Source organism: Salminus brasiliensis, chromosome 10, assembly GCF_030463535.1.
Source record: "Salminus brasiliensis chromosome 10, fSalBra1.hap2, whole genome shotgun sequence".
NCBI lineage: Eukaryota > Metazoa > Chordata > Actinopteri > Characiformes > Bryconidae > Salminus > Salminus brasiliensis.
In genome coordinates, this window is record NC_132887.1 from 3,243,758 (window position 1) to 3,268,661 (window position 24,904).

General features: G+C 44.0%; 1 protein-coding gene across 2 annotated transcripts in view; it reads left to right on the plus strand.

Annotated features, from left to right (window-relative positions):
* Positions 1–250: 250 nt before the first annotated feature.
* rragd (ras-related GTP binding D) overlaps positions 251–24,904 on the plus strand; it is a 38,804-nt gene continuing 14,150 nt past the window's right edge. The window contains exons 1-7 of one of the 2 annotated variants that reach the window (XM_072690245.1): positions 258–585; positions 2,908–3,203; positions 3,422–3,621; positions 4,554–4,668; positions 11,819–11,961; positions 17,134–17,282; positions 19,344–20,834. In XM_072690245.1, the coding sequence (XP_072546346.1) occupies positions 456–585; positions 2,908–3,203; positions 3,422–3,621; positions 4,554–4,668; positions 11,819–11,961; positions 17,134–17,282; positions 19,344–19,495 (1,185 nt within the window). In that variant the 5' untranslated portion in view covers positions 258–455 and the 3' untranslated portion in view covers positions 19,496–20,834. Of the gene's footprint in view, positions 586–2,907; positions 3,204–3,421; positions 3,622–4,553; positions 4,669–11,818; positions 11,962–17,133; positions 17,283–19,343; positions 20,835–24,904 lie in introns of those variants that run through there. The other variant, XM_072690246.1, reaches the window with a different exon arrangement.

Below are 24,904 nucleotides of genomic sequence, written 5' to 3' on the forward strand. Positions count from 1 at the left end.
ATCTCTCATGTACGCAGATGACTTTTAGGGCCTTCAGGTCAAGCTCAGCTTATTTAAGAGGCATCTCTTCACCTTCCTGTTATTTCTACTACCTTTAAATCCCGTCTCTCCAGGTTTACACACGGAAAACTACATTTCCCATCATTCCAGTGGCGCCGTCCAACGCCACAGAGGACAAGCTGAGTATTTGAGAGAGGAGGCGTCCTCAAACAAAGCACAGTGAGCTCTGCAAAGTGTGTGTGTGTGTGTGTGTGTGTGTGTGTGTGTGCGTGCGCGCGCGCGTGCAGAAATGACAGCCTCCTCATGAATAGCTGCAGTGTGGAGCTCGGCGCGCGCCGAGGCCGCTCAGAGGACGCAGAGGGAGGGAGGTGAGAGTTCAGCATGGCTTGGTCGTATCAGGTGACCATGTGGAGGAGTTGGAGCTGCTGCAGCTCAGACTTCAGCAACTCCGGAGAATGAGCAGCCAGGGAGCGAAATACAGCGAGGAGGACGGCGAGGATGAAGCCCTGGCGTTTGGGTTTTACGACGAGGACGACTTTGACGCCTTCACGGACGCGGATGGAGACTGTGACTGTGATCAGGGAGGTCAGCAGACTCTTTGTGTCCATTGTCTTTTTTTATTTTACTGCTGGAAGGTCATCCACTGCCATAAACTGTCTTTAATAACCTCCATGCCCTTGCCTGAGAGATTGCTGCCTTATATCTCGCATGCTTGCTTGTGCCATACAGGGTTTGGGGGTCAAGGGGTCAAGGGCATGCGGTGCTGTGTAACCCTAAGGTAATATGAAGGTGCTAAGATGCATTGACCCCCTTCCACCAGCAAATGTAGGTCACACATCACTGTGCATCGTCGGCTAAGCGTTAACATCTATTTGGGGGTCTCTCAACTGGTCCCTGAACTGATGATTGCCCCCCCCCCCCCAAGTTTCTCCAATCTGCTTGCACCCCTGACCTCAGAGCTGGGCACAAGCCCTGCCAGATGAAGCAGTGCATGATTTGACAGTCCTGCTGGTTTACTGTACTGATGTTTACTGTGGTGTGTCTTTTTTAGGGGGTGTGGCAAGTATGTCACATGTTCGCTCCCTTTTCCCAGAAGCGTCACAGGAAGACGCCCCGACAAACATAGCCGGAATCCAGAAGCTGTAGTATTTTAGGACTGGAAGTGGCCCTCAGTCTCCCTAAATGTAGTCCACATTCCTCAGTAGAGAGCTAGAGAGGTCTGAGCAGGAGCATGTGATTGGGAGGGAGTGGAGCAAGGGTGTTGGCTGCGCCCCCCTGTGTGCACATATACACACACACACACACACACACACACACACACACACACACACACACACAGAGTCTGTATCTGCACCAGTGAGGGGACTGTAATGAAGTACTTTTAATGGAGTGCATTTTTTGATACTTTCTGTAGTGTGAGATTACTCATTACTCTAAAATAGGACTAATCAGGACTGTATGAAAGGAGTATTTTTACTATTTTTAGTATTTTTAAAAACTTGATTGACATTTTTTGACATAATCAGAATATGGCAGCTGTTCTTTATATTGTATTTGTATATGTATATTCTATTGGTGTCCATTGAGCGTTAAAATTAACATAATTTCTATTAGACCTTTCTAGCCTTAAATAGCCTGAATATAGATTTCCAGTCTTAACCGTAATTAAACCGATTAATGTCTTTAGTTATTAATAACTGAAAAGGATTTTCCCTCATTTTATAAACTGTATTATCCATATATAGAGCCTAAGATACGTCTAAATATTTGTGGACACCCCTTCTATTGAATGCATTCAGCTACTTTAAGCTGCACCCATTGCTGCACACTCACACAGCTTGTCTAGTCCTTCTAGAGAAGTACTGCCAGTAGAATAGGACTCTCTGGAGCAGATAACCATCATAAACATCATAATGATTGAGCTGTGGAGCAGTGGAAGAACTGTGTTCTCTGGAATGATGGATGGTGGAGCTCCATCCAGTACTTTTGGGGAGAGTTGGGGTGGTGATCATCCACTCTTGTCGCTGAATGCAGTCAAATCCTCACAGCAATGCTCCCCAAACTGGACTGTGGCGCCAGTTACTCCAACAAGTGCAGGATACGCCCTATTTATTCACCTTGATTTCAGAAGAAAAAGTGAATGAGCAGGTGTCCCAATACTTTTGTCCATATAGTGTACTTAAGTTGTTGGTGTAGAATAGTGGGTAACAGCACCCACCCACCAGCACTTCCACCACTACCTAACTGAGCAAGCACACCACACTGTTCTGGGTAGGTCCGATTTTGGGTCTCTCTGGCTCCCCCTACAGTTGAGGAGTGTAATTAACGCCCTCTCATGGACAACTAGCTGTACACATGCTTTCGTGGACAAGCTGAGAGCTCCAGAAGAAGCATGTGGGCGGAGGTGGTAGAGTAACACTACAGGACTTTACACTAGTATGACTCTATGGGTGCTGCAGTGTTACACAGCAGCAGTTCTGGAGAGAGGTTCTCCTCCTGCAGCTCCACCACCAAACCTCCATAGTGCAGTAGCAGCAGCAGCGCTCCGGCCCGGAGTGGGAATGACGGAGACGCCGTTCTCCCCCTGTTTCAGTCAGTGGAGGAGCAGCATGATCCTGAAGCTGCTGGTTTAAGGTTGAATTGCTATGTAATGTTGCTTTAAGTTTCCCTTCCAGCTGCACACATTAGTGCTCTAATTTGCTTAACATGAATGTAAACGCTTAGCCGCCAGCAGAGAAGCATTTCATTTAGATTAGGTTTGGGGACAAAAGTAAAAGGACAGTGTTTAAGATTCATTTCACTGAATCTTTACGATTCCTGCCTTAAGGCTTGCTAACGAAGGGAATTCCCATTTCTAGGAATGTAAAATCAGCAGCTTTCCTCTTTCTTCTCCTCGTCTTTGTGCAGTTCTGGGCCTCAGAGACCCTTTCAGCAGTGAGGTGAAGCCTCGGATATTGCTGATGGGTTTACGGCGCAGCGGCAAGTCCTCCATCCAGAAAGTGGTGTTCCACAAGATGTCCCCCAACGAGACTCTGTTCCTGGAGAGCACCAATAAGATTTGCAGGGAGGACGTATCCAACAGCTCTTTCGTCAGCTTCCAGATCTGGGACTTTCCCGGCCAGATCGATTTCTTCGACCCCACTTTCGACTACGAGATGATCTTCCGGGGCACCGGAGCGCTCATCTTCGTCATTGACTCACAGGTGAGGTTCTTGTCCCGTAGTGGAAACACCTTTTGGATGTGGAGACCCCGGTTAGTCTCAGAGTCGGGCTTCAAAACGTCATTTTCCACACCTCCAATACCGTCACACACCCCATCGGTATTTCATCCTCGTGCAGTGCCATCTGCAGGAGCCAGACGTCACCGCCACCTTGTTCTGGGTGTATGTTGATGTCATTTTTTTACATGTCTTTTGTTCAGGACGACTACGTGGAAGCTCTGAGCAGACTCCATCTCACCGTGACTCGGGCCTACAAAGTCAACCCGGACATTAACTTTGAGGTGTTCATTCACAAAGTGGACGGACTGTCTGATGACCACAAGATTGAGAAACAGAGGGACATCCACAAGCGGGCCAATGACGACCTGGCAGATGCTGGCTTAGAGAGGATACATTTAAGGTTAGTTGCTGAAGGTGGGCGTGTCTTATCAGGGTTGTTTCCTTACCATTGTACCAGTAATCCACTCCAGACTGCCTTTCGATTTACCCTCCTCTATTGATAACGCAGTGACTTTTATTTTGGTATGTAAAGAACATGATCTAACAAAGCCAAAGATTATAGATTATAGATTTTATTTTATTTGCATCACAAACCTTCTTTCTAAGCAAGCAAACCCACTGTTGGAACATGCTGCGAGCTTCAGTGGCCTACAAAAATAAGCCAATTTAAAATAAGTGAATTGCATTCAACGGTGTGCACATTTGCTCTGATTGCTTGCAGTGCATCCAACAATAAAGGCAGCACAGAGCTTCTATTATGCAATGATAGAAATACTCCTAAAAAATGAAGGTGCTAAAGAAAAATGGGAGCTATGCTATAGAAGAAGCAATTTTGGTTTAAAAAAAAAAGAGGTAAAATAAGATAAGATAATCATTTATTAGTCCCACAGTGGGGAAATTCTCGGATGCAAAAAGTAGATACTTTACCAATATATACACAATATAAAAGTCAAAAACTCTGAAAAAAAACAATATTATTTACAGATAATTGCACATGGGGGGCAGGAAATGGAAAAATATTGCACATTTTATTGTTACATTGAGGGAACTCTGAAGATCATAAAGTGTGAAGATCATTTTAAAGGTTAAAATAAGACTTTATAAAGTTGTTGTTGGTTCTTTAAACTCACAGCTCTTTTACCAAATACTTCTTGGTGGATCCAAAAATGGTTCCTCTATGGCATCACTCAAAGAACCCTTTGTAGCTCCATAATTATTATTATTATTATTATTATTATTATTTTAGAGTAGAGCTCTCAGACAGCTCAGTTTCTAACTGTTCTCGGTTGTTCTATTAATTTTGGACTAAAAAACATCTGATCTGTCCTCCAGTTTCTACCTGACGAGCATCTACGACCACTCCATCTTTGAGGCCTTCAGCAAAGTTGTGCAGAAGCTCATTCCACAGCTGCCAACCCTGGAGAATCTTCTCAACATTTTCATATCTGTGAGTAAAGCATACTCCTGCTTCTACTATTGCTGTGTGAATTTCTGAATCTGATGACCTGGGCAGCAGCTACAGGAAACCAGTGAAGAGAGAACGCAGCAGTGGAGTGACATGGCTGAATTTAGGGACATTGAAGACGACCCGTGCCGCTGCATTCTGGATAATTTTACCTTTTTACACACGAAAATGATTTCCCAAAACGCTGCTGCTTTCTGAAAGTGATACGAATGCAAAAATAAGCCTTCTTACCCTGGTTACCGGCGCTTCCCACAGACCAGCGCGCACACACTTCTTCAAAATTTAGCAGCAAGCCGAAATAATTGCAGGCAGCGGTCCGCTGAGGACTGGGTTTGTGCCAAAAAAGGTAGAAACGTCACTTCAGTGGTGTGGAATTGGTACGAGAGTCTGGTGCCACCAAAAGTAGCAGCACAACAACTTCGTTCCAGCACTTAGGACACAAACACCCTGGGGAATGGGAGCCGTGCCGGCGGTGGTTGGTGTGGCGCAACAGATAACACCACTACCTGCCACTGAGCTGCCACACCATGTGGGAGACTGGGGTTCGATTCCCAGTCGGGGTGACTATGCTGCGCTACACCAATAAGAGTTCTTGGGCAAGACTCCTAACACTACGTTGGCCCACCTCTGTAATACCAGTAACCTTGTAAGTCGCTCTGGATAAGAGCGTCAGCTAAATGGCATAAATGTAAATGTAATTAACGGCACCGAACAGCCAGCTGCTCTTAGACTCCCAAGGCTCCCACTAAAGGGCCGCTAACATCAGCAACTTCATTTGACCAGCGAGGCCCTGTATGACAAAAGTAGCGACCGTTGGAAAGCAATATCCGAGACTGGGGCTTTTTCACATTGTGAGGGTGGAGGGGTTCGTTAGGTTGCTGCAAATGCTTGATGGCAGGTATGACCTGCCTAACCGCATGCGTTTTGCGGAGGTAGCATTGCCACGGCTGTATATGGCTTCCCTCATCACTTTTAAGCGGTGTTGGTCGGCACAGGCATCATTTTCAGTAGCAAAGCCTTGGTGTAGTCATGGATGATCAGTTATCGTTGTCAAGTGACTTAAGAGCGATAACTCTCATCACTTCAAGAGTCCAGTCTCTCAGGCCCCTTTAGTTAACCCAGAATGCAGCAGAGTACTTCTGAGAGTACTGAGTGTGTGGAGGATTGTGTCTAGATTCAAAGATCCTCTAGATTCAAAGATCCTCATCTTAGACTCTACTAAACAAGTCAATAAGGTGACCGCTCTGCTATTCGCCCAAGTCCTCTCAGAAGAGGAGGAGGGTCTTCAGTCTGGGTTTGAAGACAGCGAGCGTTGGACTCTGCTGTTCGGACACCAAGGGGAAGTTCGCTCCACCACTTCGGTGCACTTCGGACGCTCGTCTTCCGTGGATCTTAAAGGATGGCGGGTCGAGCCGAGCCGTACTTGAAGCTGGAAGGGCTCTCGGTGCAGATCAGGCTTTTGACCATCGCCATCAAGTACGGAGGGGCTGGCTGGTCCAGTCTTGGCTTTGTAGACCAGAGTCAGGGGTCTGAATCTGATGAGCTGGTCAGCAGCTACAGGAAGCTACAGTGAAGAGAGAACACAGCAGTGGAGAGACATGGCTGAATTTAGGAACGTTGAAGACGACCCGTGCCGCTGCATTCTGGATAAGCTGCAGGGGTCTAATGGTGCACAGAGGGAGACCAGCCAGAAGCGAGCTGCAGTAGTCAAGTCTTGAAGTGACGAGAGACTGAACATCTGAGCACCTTGGCGACTCTCTAGAGAGGAAGGGTGGAATTCTCTGGATGTTGTACAGGAGAAATCTGCATGACCGAGTCAGAACTGCGACATGACTTGAGAACAATAACTGATCATCTATGACTACACCAAGGCTTCCAGCTTCTCTAGAAGGAGTGACTAGTGAGTTCTTAAAGGAGATGGCAAGATTGTTTTTAAGTCTAGCAGTTCCTGGGTCTTTCTTGTCTTTATAAACTAGCTAATGATCTTTTCTGAGTGACAGTGAAGCTCTTCTGTAAGTCGCTCTGGAGAAGAGCTTCTGCTAAAGGCCTAAAAGCATTACTAATGGTAGGGCAAGTTACGAATGGATGGGTTAATTGGCAGAACCAAATTGGAAGGAAAAAGGGAAAATTCTGACAAGAATAGCACAACCTGTAGCTCTAGTTCTGAAGGACTAGAGCACCTCTAATGTACATAATTCACCTTCAGGAGTCTAGAGGTATGGTTTTTATATGATTTGTGCTTTGCTTACTGTATTAGCAGGTCTGGAGCAGCAGGTCTTTTTTTCTTCTTAGAAGAAGACTTGCGACCCTCAAAAATACCTTTACATCAAATTCAGATCCAAATAAAGGATCTTCTCTGATGTTTATCACATGTAGTATGGCATTGGTCCTCAAACTGATCCTCAGGAACCCTCAGGTGGCCCACATTTTTGCGTTATACCTGTGTTACAACTTTGCTTGGGGCAAACCTCTGGACTGGTCTGGGTCTGGGGTGATCCCAGCGAGCCAGTCTGAGAATCACTGAGGTAGGGATGAGAACTTCTTCTCATCTGCACTTTCAGCAGAACGTCTCTCCCCACATGGGTTATTGAGGTACAGGTCATAAATAATTAATATGAGGTTTGAGGGTTATAATTTTCTTATAAAGAACCTCCAGTTTCAGATCCATGTTAATTAGACTTCTAAATCTATGTTCCATTAGGAGAAATGAAGCGGTGTAAAGTTGAAGACCCATCTGGATCTTCTCTGCGGGTGTATACTATATACTGAGGGTCAGTATAGCTGCAGGTTTTCATTCTGACCAAGCAGGAGCCGGATATAGTGCTGCATTCAGGCACTGAATCCAGGTATTCAGGTACTCCTCTGAAGGTTGTGCATAGCAGAGGGTTAAGCAGTAAATATGGCTTCAGTCCATTTGGGGAAACAGGACAGTGTGGAGGTCAGTGTGTGAGTATATTTACTCTGCTTATCATTTTCTGTATAACCTCATATAGAAGCACATCAGGTCTGTTTTTCACAAATTTACCTCTATGGCCTGAGGGTTGCGACTTCGAATCCCTTTGCCATCAGCAGCCGGAGTCTGAGAGAGCACAGTTGGCCGTGGGTAGATGGCGCTCTCTCCCGTCATCAATTGTGTTAAGTGATGTTGATCAACACAGGTGTCTTTTAGCACTTAGCTAGCACTTAGGGCAGTGGTGCTCAGTGTTTAGAGCTCTGGGCTGTTGATGACAGGGTTGTGGTTTCGATACCTGGGCTCTGCAAGCTGCCACTGTTGGGCTCTTGAGCAAGACCCTTCACCCTTTCTGCTTCCCGGGCGCTGGAGTTGGCTGCCCACCGCTTTGGGTGTGGGTGTGTGTGCTCACTGCTTCTGATTCACTAGTGTGTGGGTGGGTGTGTGTGTGTTCACTACCATATATGAGTAAAACATACACTATAAACATAGTACAGTGATAAATACGTGCACCTTTACCTTTTTAGCTGGTGCGATGGAGCCAGGGACCCAGCTTTGGGTACCATATAACCTCATATAGAAGCACATCAGGTCTGTTTTTCACAAATTCACCGCTGAATTGACTGTTTTTCACAGTAGAAGAACTAGAACCTTAGATTTATTGCTTGGAAATACTGAAGAAACTGTTTAACTGCAATGCAAAAATGGGAAAATTAATATTTTACATTTTTCCAAAGAATTTAAACACCGTATAACTAAGCAGATCTTTGAAGACTGCCTGTGCTGAAGTGCAAAGTCTTCAGTAGATTCCTCCAAAGAGAAATGTGTTCACCCAACTGGTCGCATTAAACAAAAACGGCAGCAATTAAACCTCACTTTTTTCACGTTAAACGATCAGCTGATATCTGCTGATTTTAAGATTTCTAAGCATGAATCTATTAGGAATCAGAAAAGGGTTCGTTGAGCATATTTGGCTCAGCAGATACGTACATGGAAACTATTAAATATTTACATCGGTTTACAGTTCTCTTATCGGTGCAATCCTACTGTTGCATGATTCCTGTGCTGTGATGAAATCGGTCAGTTCGATGTACTAGGCTTAATCATCCAACTCTGAAGGACGTACCTGATGCCTCCTGGTGGGGAAACTCATTTTCCTATTTAAAAACTAGCAGCACTTGAAAGCAGAGGTGTCGAGTAATCAAGTCCAAATACTTTTATCTTACTTAAGTAGAAATGTTGGTTCTCTAAACTTTACTGGAGTAATTCTTTATTTTCAGACTTTTTACTTCTACTTCTCACATTTTCACCCAATGATCTGAACTTTCTCCTCCTTACATTTTAAAATCAGCCTTGTTTCTCCTATTTCATTTCCCTTTGATTTCATTCCGGCTCGTCATCAATAAAAACCCTCTCCAGATAAATCTCTCCATCCGGAAAGTGAGAGTCTGATCCTGATTGGATGAGAAGTATAAACAGACACCATTCTGACTCCCTATTGGTTTATAAGAGATCCATCACACCTGCACACGTCCCGTCCCTCTCCAGCAGCTCACAGCAGACGTCTGTAGTCTAGTATGAAGACTGTGTCCGTGGCAGAGACTCAAGAGAGCTGCAGTGAAACGTCCCGACTGAGCCCCACATTTACATTCCAATAAAGCTTATTGATCACACGCCTCTGAAGTCTGACTTTCTGCAGCTTTACTAAACTTCTAGACAACGACTCCTCATATTTTCCTCCATGAAGCTCATGTTGATGCTCAGTAGAGCGCAGAGACGCTCCTTTAATAGAGCTGATATTACTGAAATGCTTCATTTTCAATGGGCAGATCTGCAGCTGAAACAGGAGCCTAGTGCAGCCCAACATTTTTAACATCAACATTTTAATAGATCATTCTCCTCATTATGACTTTTAGAGAAATGGGGTTTTGGGGAGGGGGGGGGGGGGGGGAATGCACTATAGACCCCTGTGGCGCGGCCTAAGCTTTCGGCCTTTGTTTTCTACCTTTTCGGCCTTTACTTTTACTTTTTTACTTGAAGTCGTTCTGAAACCAGTACTTTTACACTTTTACTGGAGTAAAAAGCTTCAGTTGATACTTCAGCTTCTATAGAAGTCCTTTAAACCCTCGTATCTCCACTGACTTCTACCTGAGTGATGAATGGGAAGACTTTTCACACCTTTGTTTGAGACCAGTGGAATCGCATGCTGTAATGAAACCTGCAGCCGGACTGACCCTCTGCGGATGAGATTGCTGACCCCTGTTGCAGAGTGCAGAGTGATATTAGCAGCTTGTGCTTGTTTGGTCACTGACTTGTATGGGTTGGTGTGATCCTCGCTGCTTAGCTCGGAGTCTGTATCTGTACACGCCGTTATGCTGCCTCTCGGCCACGGATGCTGGCACTTCATGCATATGGTAATCTGCATTATTAACCTGTGTAAAAAGGTGGTCGCCCACACAGACGACTCTGAAGTCGTGCCTGGACTGTGAACCAGGAACACTTTATCTGTACTCCACAGCAGTCGTGATTATTTCAACAGGAAGTGTGAAGGGACGATGGGGGCGTGAAGCAGGGCAGTGTAGTGAGACTGTTAACAATAGGTCATTCGTATGCATTTAAAAAACCCATCATTAGCATTCCTAATATTGCACATTTTTATTTGATTAATTGGTGTAAGAGAGACTTTAACATCCTAATCATGTCAGCATCAAGAAATTGCTGCATATAAAATACGCTAAATTGACAAAAGTATTGGGACACCTGCTCAAGTCATCGATCCTTCTGAAATCAAGGCTATTAAAAAAGAGTTTATGCTCTGTCTCTACGGTCTACTAGATTTTGGAGGAGCGTCTACATTATTATATTATTATTATTATTTAATTATTATTATTACATTATCTACATTATTACATCTATCATTTACCTAATTCACCATCCCCAACTCTCCAACCATCCATCATTCCAAAGAACACAGTGCTTCCACTGCTCCACGGCTCAATGCGCTGTTAGGCAGCATGGTGCCAATAGGGTGATAATGTTCATCTGCTCCTGCAGAGAGTCCTATTCTATTGGCAGGACTTCTCTACAGGGACTAGACAAACCGTTTGTGTGTGTTTTTTTGCATTTGCACATCTGTGTCAGCACAGCAATGAGTGCAACTTAAAGTAGCTGAATGCATTCATTAGAAGGGGTGTCCACAAACTTTTGGGCATAACTTGTATTTGCTGATGTTTATCTTTCTTGAACTCCAGAATAGAGAGTGTGAGTGGGGTGTTTAGGTGTTTGTGTGTATGTGATGAACATGATGTTTGATATAATTTGACATTGCACCAGACTTTGCACATCCTGCCATGTGACTACTGTGCATTGGGTACATTGGCGCTAGACTGGAGCACCTAAAACTACCCGAAGTTTCTAGTTAAGGCCATTTTAACCTGCACTGTGTGCACAAGCTCTGACTGTATAAAATATAGCCAGAAATATTCATATGGAAAGTGAATGCAAGTGCATGGAAATAAATTCAAGCACTCTCTTATATCAGCCAGTTGATGGCAGCAGCGAGTCAGTAATGAAATCCCAGAGAAGGAACTCTCTCCCCTTTTGTAAATACACAGAAATATGAAACCTTGGAGGAGGGAAACGGAAAAATAAACATTGATTAGATTTGAGAAAAAGCAAATGCGCATCGGCGGCGTTACAGGAGACGGAAAAAATCCTTTTTGGCTGTGGATGGAACTCATGTACAAAGATTTGCTGGTCATTTTGGAGCATTTCTATTGGTCCATTCATCACAAAATTATTATGCAATATGAGTAGAACAACTGTCTGATTCATATTATGTCAAAAAGTGTCAATTATTTTGCGTGACCGTAACAGTATGTTAAAAGGGGCTCATTTTCAACACCCCCAGTGCATTTAGTACTGGGGTATGAACAGATTCACCACACTCCAGTTCAGCCTCTGCTGCAGTGCTCAGTCCAGAGCGAATGCCTTCATGGCCGGTGCATTTACTAATGAGAAAACGCATTATACCCACGAGTATTATACGCACCTCCTGGGTTACGTAATACTGTTTTCATTTCAAACAGTAATTTGATATATTGTTGATCCTGAATGCGCCGCGTTTGTGTATGATAATAAGGGCACTGTTTAACCTCTAACTGCTCTTTGCTGCCGTTGCAGAATTCTGGGATCGAAAAGGCTTTCCTGTTCGACGTGGTCAGCAAGATTTACATCGCCACTGACAGTAGCCCAGTAGACATGCAGACGTACGAGCTGTGCTGCGACATGATTGATGTGGTCATTGACATCTCCTGTATCTACGGGTGAGTGGCCTTTACTATGGAAACTCCACTGACCTGCTAAAGCACCAATCAGAAGGCTTCGCAGCTGGCAGGGTCAGCTTTTTGGGGCTGTATTGAACAAAGGCTTTCAGAGACAACAGCAACAGAAAAACAATAGCTGTGTTCTGGATACACTCATTCACTCATTCAGGGTGGTGTAGATTGTATCATTAGCTGGCTGGGTGGGGACCAACACATTTACTTACATGTACATGTACTCTAGTTTAGTTCTGATGGATTTGTAGTCCGGAATTTTTGGAGCATCTGGGCTGCTTCCAGTTCTAGAAGTTACTCAGTACTTTAGCTGAGCTCTAGTTCTAGAAGTTACTCTGTTCTTCAATAGAGCTCTAGTTCTAGAAGTTACTCTGTTCTTCAGTAGAGCTCCAGTTCTAGAAGTTACTCTGTTCTTCAGTAGAGCTCCAGTTCTAGAAGTTACTCTGTTCTTCAGTAGAGTTTCAGTTCTGGAAGTTACTCTACTTTAGCTGAGCTCCTAGTTCTAGAAGTTACTCGGTACTTCAGTAGAGCTCCAGTTCTAGAAGTTACTGGGTACTTCAGTAGAGCTCCAGTTCTAGAAGTTACTCGGTACTTCAGTAGAGCTCCAGTTCTAGAAGTTACTCGGTACTTCAGTAGAGCTCCAGTTCTAGAAGTTACTCGGTACTTCAGTAGAGCTCCAGTTCTAGAAGTTACTGGGTACTTCAGTAGAGCTCTAGTTCTAGAAGTTACTGGGTACTTCAGTAGAGCTCTAGTTCTGAAAGTTACTCGGTACTTCAGTAGAGCTCCAGTTCTAGAAGTTACTGGGTACTTCAGTAGAGCTCCAGTTCTAGAAGTTACTCGGTACTTCAGTAGAGCTCCAGTTCTAGAAGTTACTGGGTACTTCAGTAGAGCTCTAGTTCTAGAAGTTACTGGGTACTTCAGTAGAGCTCTAGTTCTAGAAGTTACTCGGTACTTCAGTAGAGCTCCAGTTCTAGAAGTTACTCGGTACTTCAGTAGAGCTCTAGTTCTAGAAGTTACTGGGTACTTCAGTAGAGCTCTAGTTCTAGAAGTTACTCGGTACTTCAGTAGAGCTCCAGTTCTAGAAGTTACTCGGTACTTCAGTAGAGCTCCAGTTCTAGAAGTTACTCGGTACTTCAGTAGAGCTCTAGTTCTGAAAGTTACTCGGTACTTCAGTAGAGCTCCAGTTCTAGAAGTTACTCGGTTCTTCAGTAGAGCTCCAGTTCTAGAAGTTACTCTGTTCTTCAGTAGAGCTCCAGTTCTGAAAGTTACTCGGTACTTCAGTAGAGCTCCAGTTCTGGAAGTTACTCTGTTCTTCAGTAGAGTTTCAGTTCTGGAAGTTACTCTGTACTTCAGAACACCTCCAGTTCTGGAAGTTACTCTGTACTTCAGAACACCTCCAGTTCTGGAAGTTACTTGGTACTTCAGTAGAGCTCCAGTTCTGGAAGTTACTAGATGCTAGTGCTTAAGAACTGAGAGACATCTAGAATTGGGGTGGAGCTACTATTGTTTTTTGCAAAGCTATATTTTTACTGCTGTCAGGATGTCACCTTTACTAGCGTATCGGTTTAGGCTGCTCTACACTCTTCTGCTAAAGACCACAGAGCGTCTAAACCCTTCATCACTCATTTACACAGTGCTGCTAAATGTCTGACGATGCACTATCCCATGTAGCGCTGCACACGGATCGCTGCGTTTCTCTGCACTTTCCCTCACGCCGAGAATAGAATTTGGTTTTCTTCAAAAGGTGAAATGAGCGGTGAAGCAGCAGGCTAAGCACAGTCCCCCGCAGTTAAATAATGAATGTGAAAATAGAGGTGAATGGACTGTTCGCTATATAGCAAATTTCTTCCCTGGCCTTGTTTTAAGCTGACAGGGATTAGCAGTGTGTTCCCCAGGGCTGTGCAAAGTGCGGCTGTAAACAGAAGGGCAGAGGGAGGCACCTCCAGCTCCAGTGACCCAGAGTGCACCAGACAGAGCAGGACAGAAGCGTGCGTAGGTGCAGGCATGCAGGCTGGACCCGGGGCGAGGCAGATGTCCGCCCCCAGTGGCCTGCAGAGCACATGAGTCTCAGTGTTGGGGGTGGGGTGGGATGGGGTATGGATGAAATATTGCATCACGATGTTTATAGTAAACTTTACGCCTCATTTAGATTTTCCGTATCTGAGGTTTATGAAGTTGGAACTGATTTTTGATTCACCTTCTGGGAGAGATGGGAGACTGATTTGTGTTTTGGGGGTGCGATTGGCCGGTCGCTGGTTCCGATTGAGGGCGGGGCTGGAGGCCACAGTATGGCACACATTTTAAACACTGCTGAACTCTGAGCACCAGCTGAGAGAGTCTGTGTATTCCCATGCTGAACTGCGCTGTGGAGCTAAAAATATGGTTAGCAGTGTTTGTTAGTTCTGCTGTGTTCTGATACTCACTGTACTGGGCTGAGGGATCTTAGTGTGTATCCTCTTAGTGGTGTTAAAACTCTTTTACTCTGATTCCACCCAAAAAAACACAAAAACAGGCAAGCCCATCATTGGCTGCATAGAATGGTCAATGGTATGTCAACCAGTGGGGGGTCTGTGACCAAAATATCTGCCCTTTATTGTGAAAAAGGTTCTGTGGCATAAAATGATCACTTATATTTCCTGTATTATTATTTCCAGTGACCCGCCTGGGAAAGGACCCAAGCCCTGCCCTCAGAGCCTTAAGATGTAGACCACAAATGTACTAGTTTTTAGATCTGAAGGGCCCAGGGCCTCATCAACATGGATCGTGACTAACGGCGCGTTACGACGCACCACTTCCTTTTACAATCATATTTACATTTAACATTTAAGGCATTTAGCAATCGAGAATTTGAGAGCCAGCCTCAGGTGAGTCAACCTCAGCTCACCTAAGATTACAGCTCCTCTCAGCAGCACAGATACTCGTTAGCTTTGTGGCTAAATGTAATCCCCAGACCCTCAGTACCAGAAAATCACTCGTTCTAGGCAGGAGGCTGTTCTTGCACATGTTTCAACAAGGATCAGTCAGTCAGTCAGTCCCTCATTCAGTGAGTCGTCAGTAAGTGAAATTGCATCTTCCAGGCCAGCCGGCTGTGCAGTAACTTTTCCGTAGCCTTGCGTGAGGTCCGAATTGCCATCTGCTGGTTGAATGAAGAATTGCGACATCCTGTGACCTCACTCAGAGTTGCGGCAGCTCACAAATTATGCATTATATGATCTGACCAGCTCTCGGGATCGCCTGAATTATCTACTGATCACATTTCTCCACTGACTGTAACAGGGAGAATAGCGTCTCCTATAACTGTGTAACGCTGCAGAACCCATTGAGTCATATTAGTGTAAAATCCTGTAGTATTACTCTACCACCTCTACAGCCCACATTCTGCTCCACCTTCAGATCAAGCTTCTGGAGGTCTCAGCTTGTCCAGAAATGCCTCAAAACCCCCTCATGGACAGCTAGCTGTATACATGCATTTACATTTGTATTTATAGCAGTGGAGTAAAAGTGAATTACACTCCCCACCCTGTAGGGGGAGCACAGGAGCAAAACAATTAAATTATCATATAATGCTGCTTTAAAGCAACATTACAGAGCATTTTAGTGTCATATTAGTGTAAAATTCTGTAGTATTACTCTACCGCCTCAGCCCACATGCTCCTTTACCTTTCAGATCGCAGCTTGTCCAGAAATGCATGTAAAGCATGTCCTTTAGTGGTGGCTCAAAGCATGAATTACACTTCCTACCTGTAGGGGGAGCCTAAAAACAAAAAAAAATCCAATTCTCTTATAATAATAATAATAATAATAATAATAATAGTGCCTTAAGAGTGGCTATAGGAGCATTTGGGAGTATTCAGGCTCCCATTCAGAAACACAGCAGAGTATACAAAGCCTAGAAGATGCTTTCTAAGGAGGTCCTACTTTTTAATGCAACATGCAGTTAGTTGGTGTCCGCAACATGCTCATGAAAACTGTTCCTGTTATGTAATTCATCACGACAGTATTATATCATTATCATATCACGCACCCCTTCCAAGCATAGCTTGACAAGGCAGAACGTTTGACTCTGCCAAGTGTAGCTGCAGTCAGACCTCCGAGCCAAGGAGGATTCCAGAAGAAGCACCGTCACGTACAGTTTGCTGCAGTCTGACATGTGTCTTCTCCTGCACATGTTGGCAGGCATAGCACACCGAATTATACCAACTGGTGCTGGATTTAATAAAGTGTTTCTAAACGGGCATGGGTTGTTTTTTGGGTTTTTGTTTTTTTTTCTCTTCCAGTAAGCTAAAGCTGTCTTATTGACAACCAGCTGTGGTGTTTAATTCAGCAACTAGCTCATTTTCACTCATTTAGCTAATGAGATACTTGCATATGCAGAGTTTTGCTGTGCTCTCTTTGCTCAGCACACCCAAATAGCATTCAGCTTCTGATGATGAATTATTCATTTTCATCTCCGTTAAGGGTGGTTGAAATCTTTGCCTTAAGCTTTTTGCGGCGGTGAATTTGGCTGGTGTAAATCCGCGCGATTAAGTTAAGGGCTGCCACTCGTTTTGATAACTGCGATGTGATCCAGCATCTATTCTTCCGTGGCCAGGTTCACTTGATGGAATGGTTGAGGCGTGTCTCTGGCGGTCCAACGGTGGATTTGCACACTCTTATGGATTTATCACGTGTACTCGAACCCCAAGATGAAGGGGCGGTGTGCTACAGTCTATAGTAAGGAAAGTGCTTTGATACAATGACTGATATGTAAAGCACTGTGAGTGAAATAGCAGGGTAGGGGTTTCAAATAAAGTGGCCAGTAAGTGGAAGAACATGGTCAGGGTTTCTAATAAAGTGGCCAGTGAGTGGAAGTTCAAGGCTGGTGTTTCTAATAAAGTGGCCAGAGAGTGGAAGTACAAGGCTGGTGTTTCTAATAAAGTGGCCAGTGGCTGGAAACACAAGGTTTGGGTTTCTAATAAAGTGGCCAGTGAGTGGAAGCACAAGGTAGGAGTTTCTAATAAAGTGGCCAGTGAGTGGAAGAACAAGGCTGGAGTTTCTAATAAAGTGGCCAGTGTATTAATGTGGAGCATCTAAATCCTGGTCCCACGGTTGAGGAACTCTCAGTATCACGGGGAAGCTGGAAGCTGATTTCTTATGTCTTGTGTTTCTTCCCATTGTCAGTTTAAGCGGGGACGAGGCTGGTTCTCCCTATGATAAGGAGTCCATGGCCATCATCCACTTGAACAACACGACGGTGATGTACCTGAAAGAGGTCACCAAATTTCTGGCCCTCGTCTGTTTCCTCAGGGAAGAGAGCTTTGAGAGGAAAGGTGAGTGTACTGTTATAATATACGGTATAATAATTATTATAATTTTTTAAGGTCTGAGCGTCCGGATATTTTCTTTTATTATTATTATTATTTATTTTATTTTTTTTACAGTAACAAAAACCCATCCTTTATATTTTTTGGCACGTCTGGAGACTGGAACCCGTTCATACTGATTGTAAATGTAAATGATTATGTAACTAACTGCCTAATTATATAATACCTTTTAAATAATACAGCAAAGTGATATATTAACCTGTCTAGACTTCAGAGACTGCTCTGTAACTCTTAACTGAGCTGAAGCTGAATTGTCAGAACTGCGGTCCTGTAAGGCCACAGCACTAAAACATAGAGCACACATTCACCTCACGGAGGGTTTGATACATTAGCTGTGGGCTTGACTTTGGTGTATTAAAGTAAGGTCAGCATTAAACTGCACAGTACTGTTGATCCTGTAGCCGTAACAGCTGTTCTGGGGGTAATAGAGGACGGATGCAGCTCACTGTATGTTAAACAATTTGGGCTCTAATGAAATTGGCCCCAAATGGATGAGCTGGGACTGCCGAACATCGCAGACACTGGAGACTTAAAAAAAAAAAAAAGTATTAGAACGCCTAAGAACTTGAGAAGCTACTGAAATATTCATGCTGAGATCCAGGACCCCTACTGTGCAAGGCCAGGTGGGAAGCGGAGCACCAGGCTTTTTTGGAGAAAATAGGAATGTATAAGTTCTTTGAGTAAAAAAAAAAATGGTGCTGTAGTGTCAGGATGATGCAACGCATGCGGTATGTAGAGCTTACAGCAGAAGCTGCACCGCTCTCACTGCCTGTTTATTTAATGAAATCAACATGGTGTGTGAGGATCTGCAGCTTGTATGTGTCAGAATCAGTTACACGACTGAAGTCCTTCAGACAGCTTCGCAAACTTTTTAATGGACGATCTTGACAGCTGACATGTCGGAGCTTCATGAGCTTCATGTCTTAATTTTGCTAGAATTCATGTAAATGTGCTGCTATTTCAGCCAATTAGTGTGTAACAGAAGGGCTGCTAGCCAATTAGAGTGCAGCTGAAGTATGGATATCCAGTCTGAGTGTAGCTGAAAGGCTGCTAGCCAATCAGTGCATAGCTGAGGAGCGACTAGACAGTTAAAGTGTAACTGAAGTAATAGATATATTCAGTCTGAGCGCAGCCGAAAGTAGGCCAGCCAATCAGCACCCTTGCTAAGACAGATGTGCAGTTGCAGACACAGGTCTTATCTAGTCACAGTAGAGAAGTACTGCCAATTGAATAGGACTCTCTGGAGCACCTGTTGGCACCATGCTGCCTAATGCCAGGCGTGGACTATAGGAGTATACAGCCCCCCAGCATTGAGCTGTGGAGCAGTAGAAGAACAGTACTGTTCTCTGGAAAGACAGATAGAGCTCAATCCAACACTATTTGATGAGTTGAGGAGTTTGAGGTGAGGTGGGGTGGTGCTCTTCATCATCATCATCATTATTGAACATCATCGTTGCGCTGAATGCAATAAAACCCTCACAGCAATGCTCCTCCACAATCGACAGCCTTGGACAGTAGAGACAGTTACTTATTATTATTATATTTTAATATAATACCCTTGATTTTGAATGGAACAGTGAATGAACAGGTGTCCCAATACTTTTGTCCAAACCTTTGCATACAATTGTATGTTGTTAAATGAGAAACTGCTCACTTGTGTTTGTCCTGAGCAGTCGTCCTCAAGGGCTCTTGAGGCAAGTTTGCTATAAGGAGTGTTTGATGTTTGATTAAAGCTTCAAATATATCATCATCATCCTCATCATCATCCTCATCATCTCAAATTATTCATCACTGTAGGACTTCAGATGTGTTTCCTCAAATCCGTTTCTGGCCTTCTTTTTAGTTTCCCCACAGGAGGAGGAGGATGATGATGGTGATGATGATGATGGATGTTTACATTAATGCTAATTGGTTCCTATTGGTTACACAGGTTTTCTAAACGTGTGTTTACATCTTTTCTATGGAGTTGTGAAGCCGACCCGACTCTCTCCTCTCCTCTCTCACCAGGACTCATTGACTACAACTTCCACTGTTTCAAGAAGGCCATTGAGGAGGTGTTTGATGTGCGTTTGAAAGTGCAGAGGAGCCGCAAGCTTCTGAGCCAGAGGAGGTGGAGCAAGCAAGCTGTGCCAAACGGGACTCACTCACAGCACCACTGAACATCACCCCAAACACCACCACCACCACCGCCACCGCTACCACCATCATCATCCTCATCATCATCCACCTCACTAGGGGTGTAACAATACAGTATAGCACAATAAATGACATTAAAAAAGTGACCAATGGTGTGGCAGGAATGGGCGATATCAGCCATGAGTTATTTTCATGATGGGGAAACAATTTCTGATTGACTAACCTACACTTCCATTACACTCTGATTGGCTGTCAGCATTTCAGCTACAGTCTAATTGGCCACCTGCACCTCATTTACTTTTACACTTGCCAACCTACTCTTTAATTCCACTCTGATTGGCTGCACACTCCTTAGTTACACTCTGATTGGCTATCCACGCCTCAGGTACACTTGGCTACCTACACTTCATGAATTATTCCATCTTCTTTGAAAATCAAAGATTGTACTTGGCTCAGTTTCAGCCTCACACTCTACCTATAGACCTAGAGATAAGGACAGAACTTACTCTCTGATTGGCTAATGCACTTCAGTTGCTCTCTGATTGGCTAATTAAACGTTTAGGTACATTCTACATACAACCGTTACATTCTGATTGGCCGTCTGTGCTTCTGTCACACTCTGATTGGCTGTCTCCTCTTCAGGTAGAGTCTAATTGTCTGTATGTACTTCAGTTATACTCTGATTGGCTACATACTCTTTAGTTACACTCTGATTGGCTATCCACGCCTTAGTTACACTTGGTTACCAACACCTATTTAATTATTTAATCAGAAATTATAACCTTTCAACACCAGTATTTTAGTTTCTCTCTGATTGGCTACCAGTACTTTGGTTACTCTTTGATTGGGTACCGGTACTTTGGTTACTCTCTGATTGGCTACCAGTACTTTGGTGTCTCTCTAATTGGCTGCCAGTACTTTGGTTACTCTCTGATTGACTACCGGTACTTTGGTTACTCTCTGATTGACTATCGGTACTTTCGTTAGTCTCTGATTGGCTACCGGTACTTTCGTTAGTCTCTGATTGGCTACCAGTACTTTGGTGTCTCTCTGATTGGCTGCCAGTACTTTGGTTACTCTCTGATTGGCTGCCAGTACTTTGGTTACTCTCTGATTGGCTACTGGTACTTTAATTACTCTCTGATTGGCTACTGGTACTTTAAATACTCTCTGATTGGCTACCGGTACTTTCGTTACTCTCTGATTGGCTACCAGTACTTTGGTTACTCTCTGATTGACTACCAGTACTTTAATTACTCTCTGATTGGCTACCAGTACTTTGGTGTCTCTCTGATTGGCTAGCAGTACTTCGGTTACTCTTTGATTGAAGTACTGATAGCTAATCAGGGAGTAACTGAAGTACTGGTAGCCAATCAGAGAGTAACTGAGGTACTGGTAGCCAATCAGAGAGTAACTGAGGTACTGATAGCCAATCAGGGAGTAACTGAAGTACTGGTAGCCAATCAGGGAGTAACTGAGGTACTGGTAGCCAATCAGGGAGTAACTGAGGTACTGGTAGCCAATCAGGGAGTAACGGAAGTACTGGCAGGTCGCGAGTTAGACTCCTGAGCCATGCAGCCTTGCCGTCAGCAGCCGGGGATCGGAACCCCAGGGTAGATGGTGCTCCCGGCACAGGCATCTATTAGCTGGTGTGGTGGAGCTGGGGACCCGGCGCTTTCCCTGGCGATGCTGCACTGTTGGAAAAGAGGTGATTGTGGCGTTTTCCAGTTTCACACACTGGTGTCGGGGGCATTACTGGTGCTAGGGGGAGCTACGAACAGGTGGGTGGGTTGGTTGGCAGTACCAAACTGGGAGCAAAAAAGGTCAAACATCGTTTCATAAGCTGACTGTATCGCTGCACCCCTAACCATCACAGTTGTCCTTATCATCAGCAATCATGACAGAGATGATAAGACCACACAGCAGGCTGCTTACCCTTCTTAACAATCCACGGCAGAGCACTCGGTGAGGGAGAAACCGATAAGGATTAAGGTGAAAGATGCTTCTGTACAGGTTTTAATGGCTTGTAATAGCAGAGACGGGCACAGACCGAGGGAGTCGAACAGTATGACCTTTTTTTAGCTTGTAATATACTGCTTCAGAAAAGTCGTTCTTGGAAGTTGACTGTTTCTAGAGTTTTAACTATCCGTGCCATTTGCACAAATCTGCTTTTTTTTTTAAACATTGAGGTCAATTAAATTACTCAAACTTTTTTTTTCTTCTTTAACTTTGTCTCGTATAATGAAGGAGTTGTGAAATCCAGCTCCAGAAAAGTTACAGCGGGAAGATCTAATATTTCAAAAGTTTTTGTGCGCTGACATTTACATAAATCTGCATTTTTGTACTTAAGCAACCAGATGGCTTCATTTTTAACTGTAAACAGTGTAAAATTAGATTCATTAGTTTCATTACTTAATTACAACCCTTTTTTATCCCCGCCTCTTGTAATAAAGAACATGCGCGAATGTAAAAAAAAAAAAAACAGCTCTAATCTTCAGTTTTGTTGAACTTTTGTAATTTCCTCTCAGCTGTAAATGCCAGCTTTTAAAGCAGAGTCTTCCTGCGTTCGAGTCGCGCCGTTTATACTTGCCGTTTGTTAGGCTGCTAATTTGCTGAATATTTATTTATTTATATTGTTAATAAAATTGCATTCGTATCAAATCACCTCTGTCTGTCATACTTAAGAAAGCGCCAATGTGAATATGAATACATCAAAAGTTTGGGGACTTAGCTTTTGTGTTGTTATAAATGGTTTGTTTGAAACAACCTAAACACAATCAGGTCCATAATTATTTGGACAGTGAGTGAAAAACCCCTGGATTTTATATCAAGCAGTCACACAGTTCTTTCTTGGGACCACAGTCCATTCTCTGTACCTCCAATAACATCCCAAGAAGTTTTGCGGTCTCCGAGATGCTATGACCCTTTGCCCATCGTCACGGTCATATCAGAATATTATGACCTATTATGAGCTTTTTATTATTATTATTATTATTATTATTATTTTATTTATCTTTTTATAAATGGTTTGTTTGAAACAACTTAAACACAGTCAGGTCCATAATTATTTGGACAGTGAGTGAAAAACCACTGGATTTTATATCAAGCAGTCAGGATGTGTGTGAAGTGCAGACTTCTGGGTTTTAAGCAGCATTATGTAGCATTTTTATCCTAAAATATCCGCTTCCAAACAACTGGGGTGCTTCACTGGCATAATAACCATGAATCTAATGCCAGGCCTGGGCTAGAGGGGTATAAAGTTTAAGTATAAATGTAAGCATAAATAAGTCACATCCGCTACAGAGCCACCCTTCTCCAAATGTAATACCCAATCACAGTTTATTTACTACATTTATTTACTAATTTATTTAGTTCGTTTTTTAATTAAACTTCCAGAAAATCAACACCACATCCTTTGACTCGGGTGCTCAAACTTTTGCATGCACTAGAACATGTATTTGAGTAGTAATGTAATTTAGTTGATGTAATGTATGTGTGTAATTTATTTATGCCCCCTGGCCATGAGCGACATGAGCAACAGGCAGCAGTAGTGTGTCTTTTAATTCCACAGGACAGCCCCCCAACACACACACACACACACACACTTCTCTGATGGTCTTATGGTCTTCACGCCCTGTCCCAGCTGAGACCTGGCAGGATCAACTGTAACCTTTAGCTGCAAAAACATCTGGTGAATGTCTTTACTCTGAGAATACATGCAGATATGGCTGTGTTCCAAACGGCCATGTCGGCAGACAGGTTTCATTGGGCTGTGTGTGTGGGATTCCTATCTCTCTCTGTATGTGTGTGTGTGTGTGTGTGTGCCTGGCAGTAAGTGTGTCGCAGTGGGGGTGGAGCGGCCGGGGTAATCCCAGAGGGTGCCTTTACTTCCACACGAGGACTGGTGAGGAGCTCATGAGGCCGGAGCTGCTGATGTAACAGCTGCTCCTCTCTGGACGGATGCGAAATTGTCTGTAGTGAAACTACAATGTGTTACGTAAGACAATTTCATGTTTAGATTTATAATCCCTAGCAGAGGGCCCAACTCCATTTACTCAGTGGCAGCAGGGCCCATCTGTGAGCGAGGGCTTTTCCTCGTTCCACTCTCTCTCTCTCGCGCTCTCTCTCTCTCTCCTGCGTGTTATTACAACAAGTAAACCGCCTATGTGTCTCATAAAAGGTGGGAATGAGCCAAGTCCATAATTTACCCCTGTGATTTCTGCACGGTCAGTCAAAAGGAATGGCTCAAATACATCAGGGATGTGTAACAGGTCCGACACTTGTTAGTAATGCATTACTAGTGGACCAGATCTAGAGTCAGTAAGTGGGTAGGAAGACTAGGGAGGAGGCCAGGGCTTAATTAAACAGGCAACCACAATAAAGGAATGTGCACATGCACATATGCAGCCTTTCAATTCATGGGTGTATGATTCTCTAAGTCTCTGTTCCAGTGTAGATGTCATTTGCATACACTGTCAGGACATACATGCATTGAATTTATGCTTGTGGTGAGAATCAGGTAAGTACAGCAGAATAGCACTAATGCACAGAACACTGTATAGGATATCCACCTTATTTTCCCATTAAACAAAGTGGGTGGCCACCTTTGTTTTGTGAAGAACGTCCAGTGTGATAGTGGCATGGCCTGTATTAGGGTGATGGAGGGGGGTTCATTATGGAGGTTAGTCGCTCATTAGTTGTCATTGTTCCCCTCTGGCATCAATGGCCACTGAAAAGTTCACGGTTTCTGAGATGCTACAACCCTTCGCCCACCATCACAGTCATATCAGAATATCATGAGCACCCCTGGTTTGGAATGCACTCCCAGGCCCGGGATGTCCCAGATGCCACGTTGCAGAGTTTGCTGCACATACCAGTAAGCAAGCACACCAGTCAGTTGTTGCAGAGTACAAAACCATCATCATGGGCAAAGGTTGAGATTTGATTGATTTTCTGTAGAACATCCAGTGGGCATCTGTTGATATAGATAATAAACATATATCTATATAATATCTGCAGTATTAGAGGGTTTCACAATAATTTGTAGAAGATAAAGCTAACATTAGCCTATGCGCTAACCTACCTAAGAGCGTTCCCAAGCATCCGACGCATCCACTTCACCGGAGCCTCATAACCGAGCTGTTTCTCTGGGTAAGGAGGTTCTGGTGAGACAGTGAGAGCAGACGTATATACGTTTGGGTGAATGCTCTAAATTTAACGCCTTCAAACATCATTTATGGCATCCCACAAAACTCCTGGAAGGATGGTTAGCTCTGCGCTAAACCGTGTTAAGTAGCCTGTTGGAATCTTAGGTTAGTGCAGTGGACAATGGTGGTCGGTGTGGACAATGGTAGCTACTTCAGACTGCACTCACTCTGAATACGATAAACCATGTGATACGAAATGGCCAGAAATTCTAACACAAAAGTGGA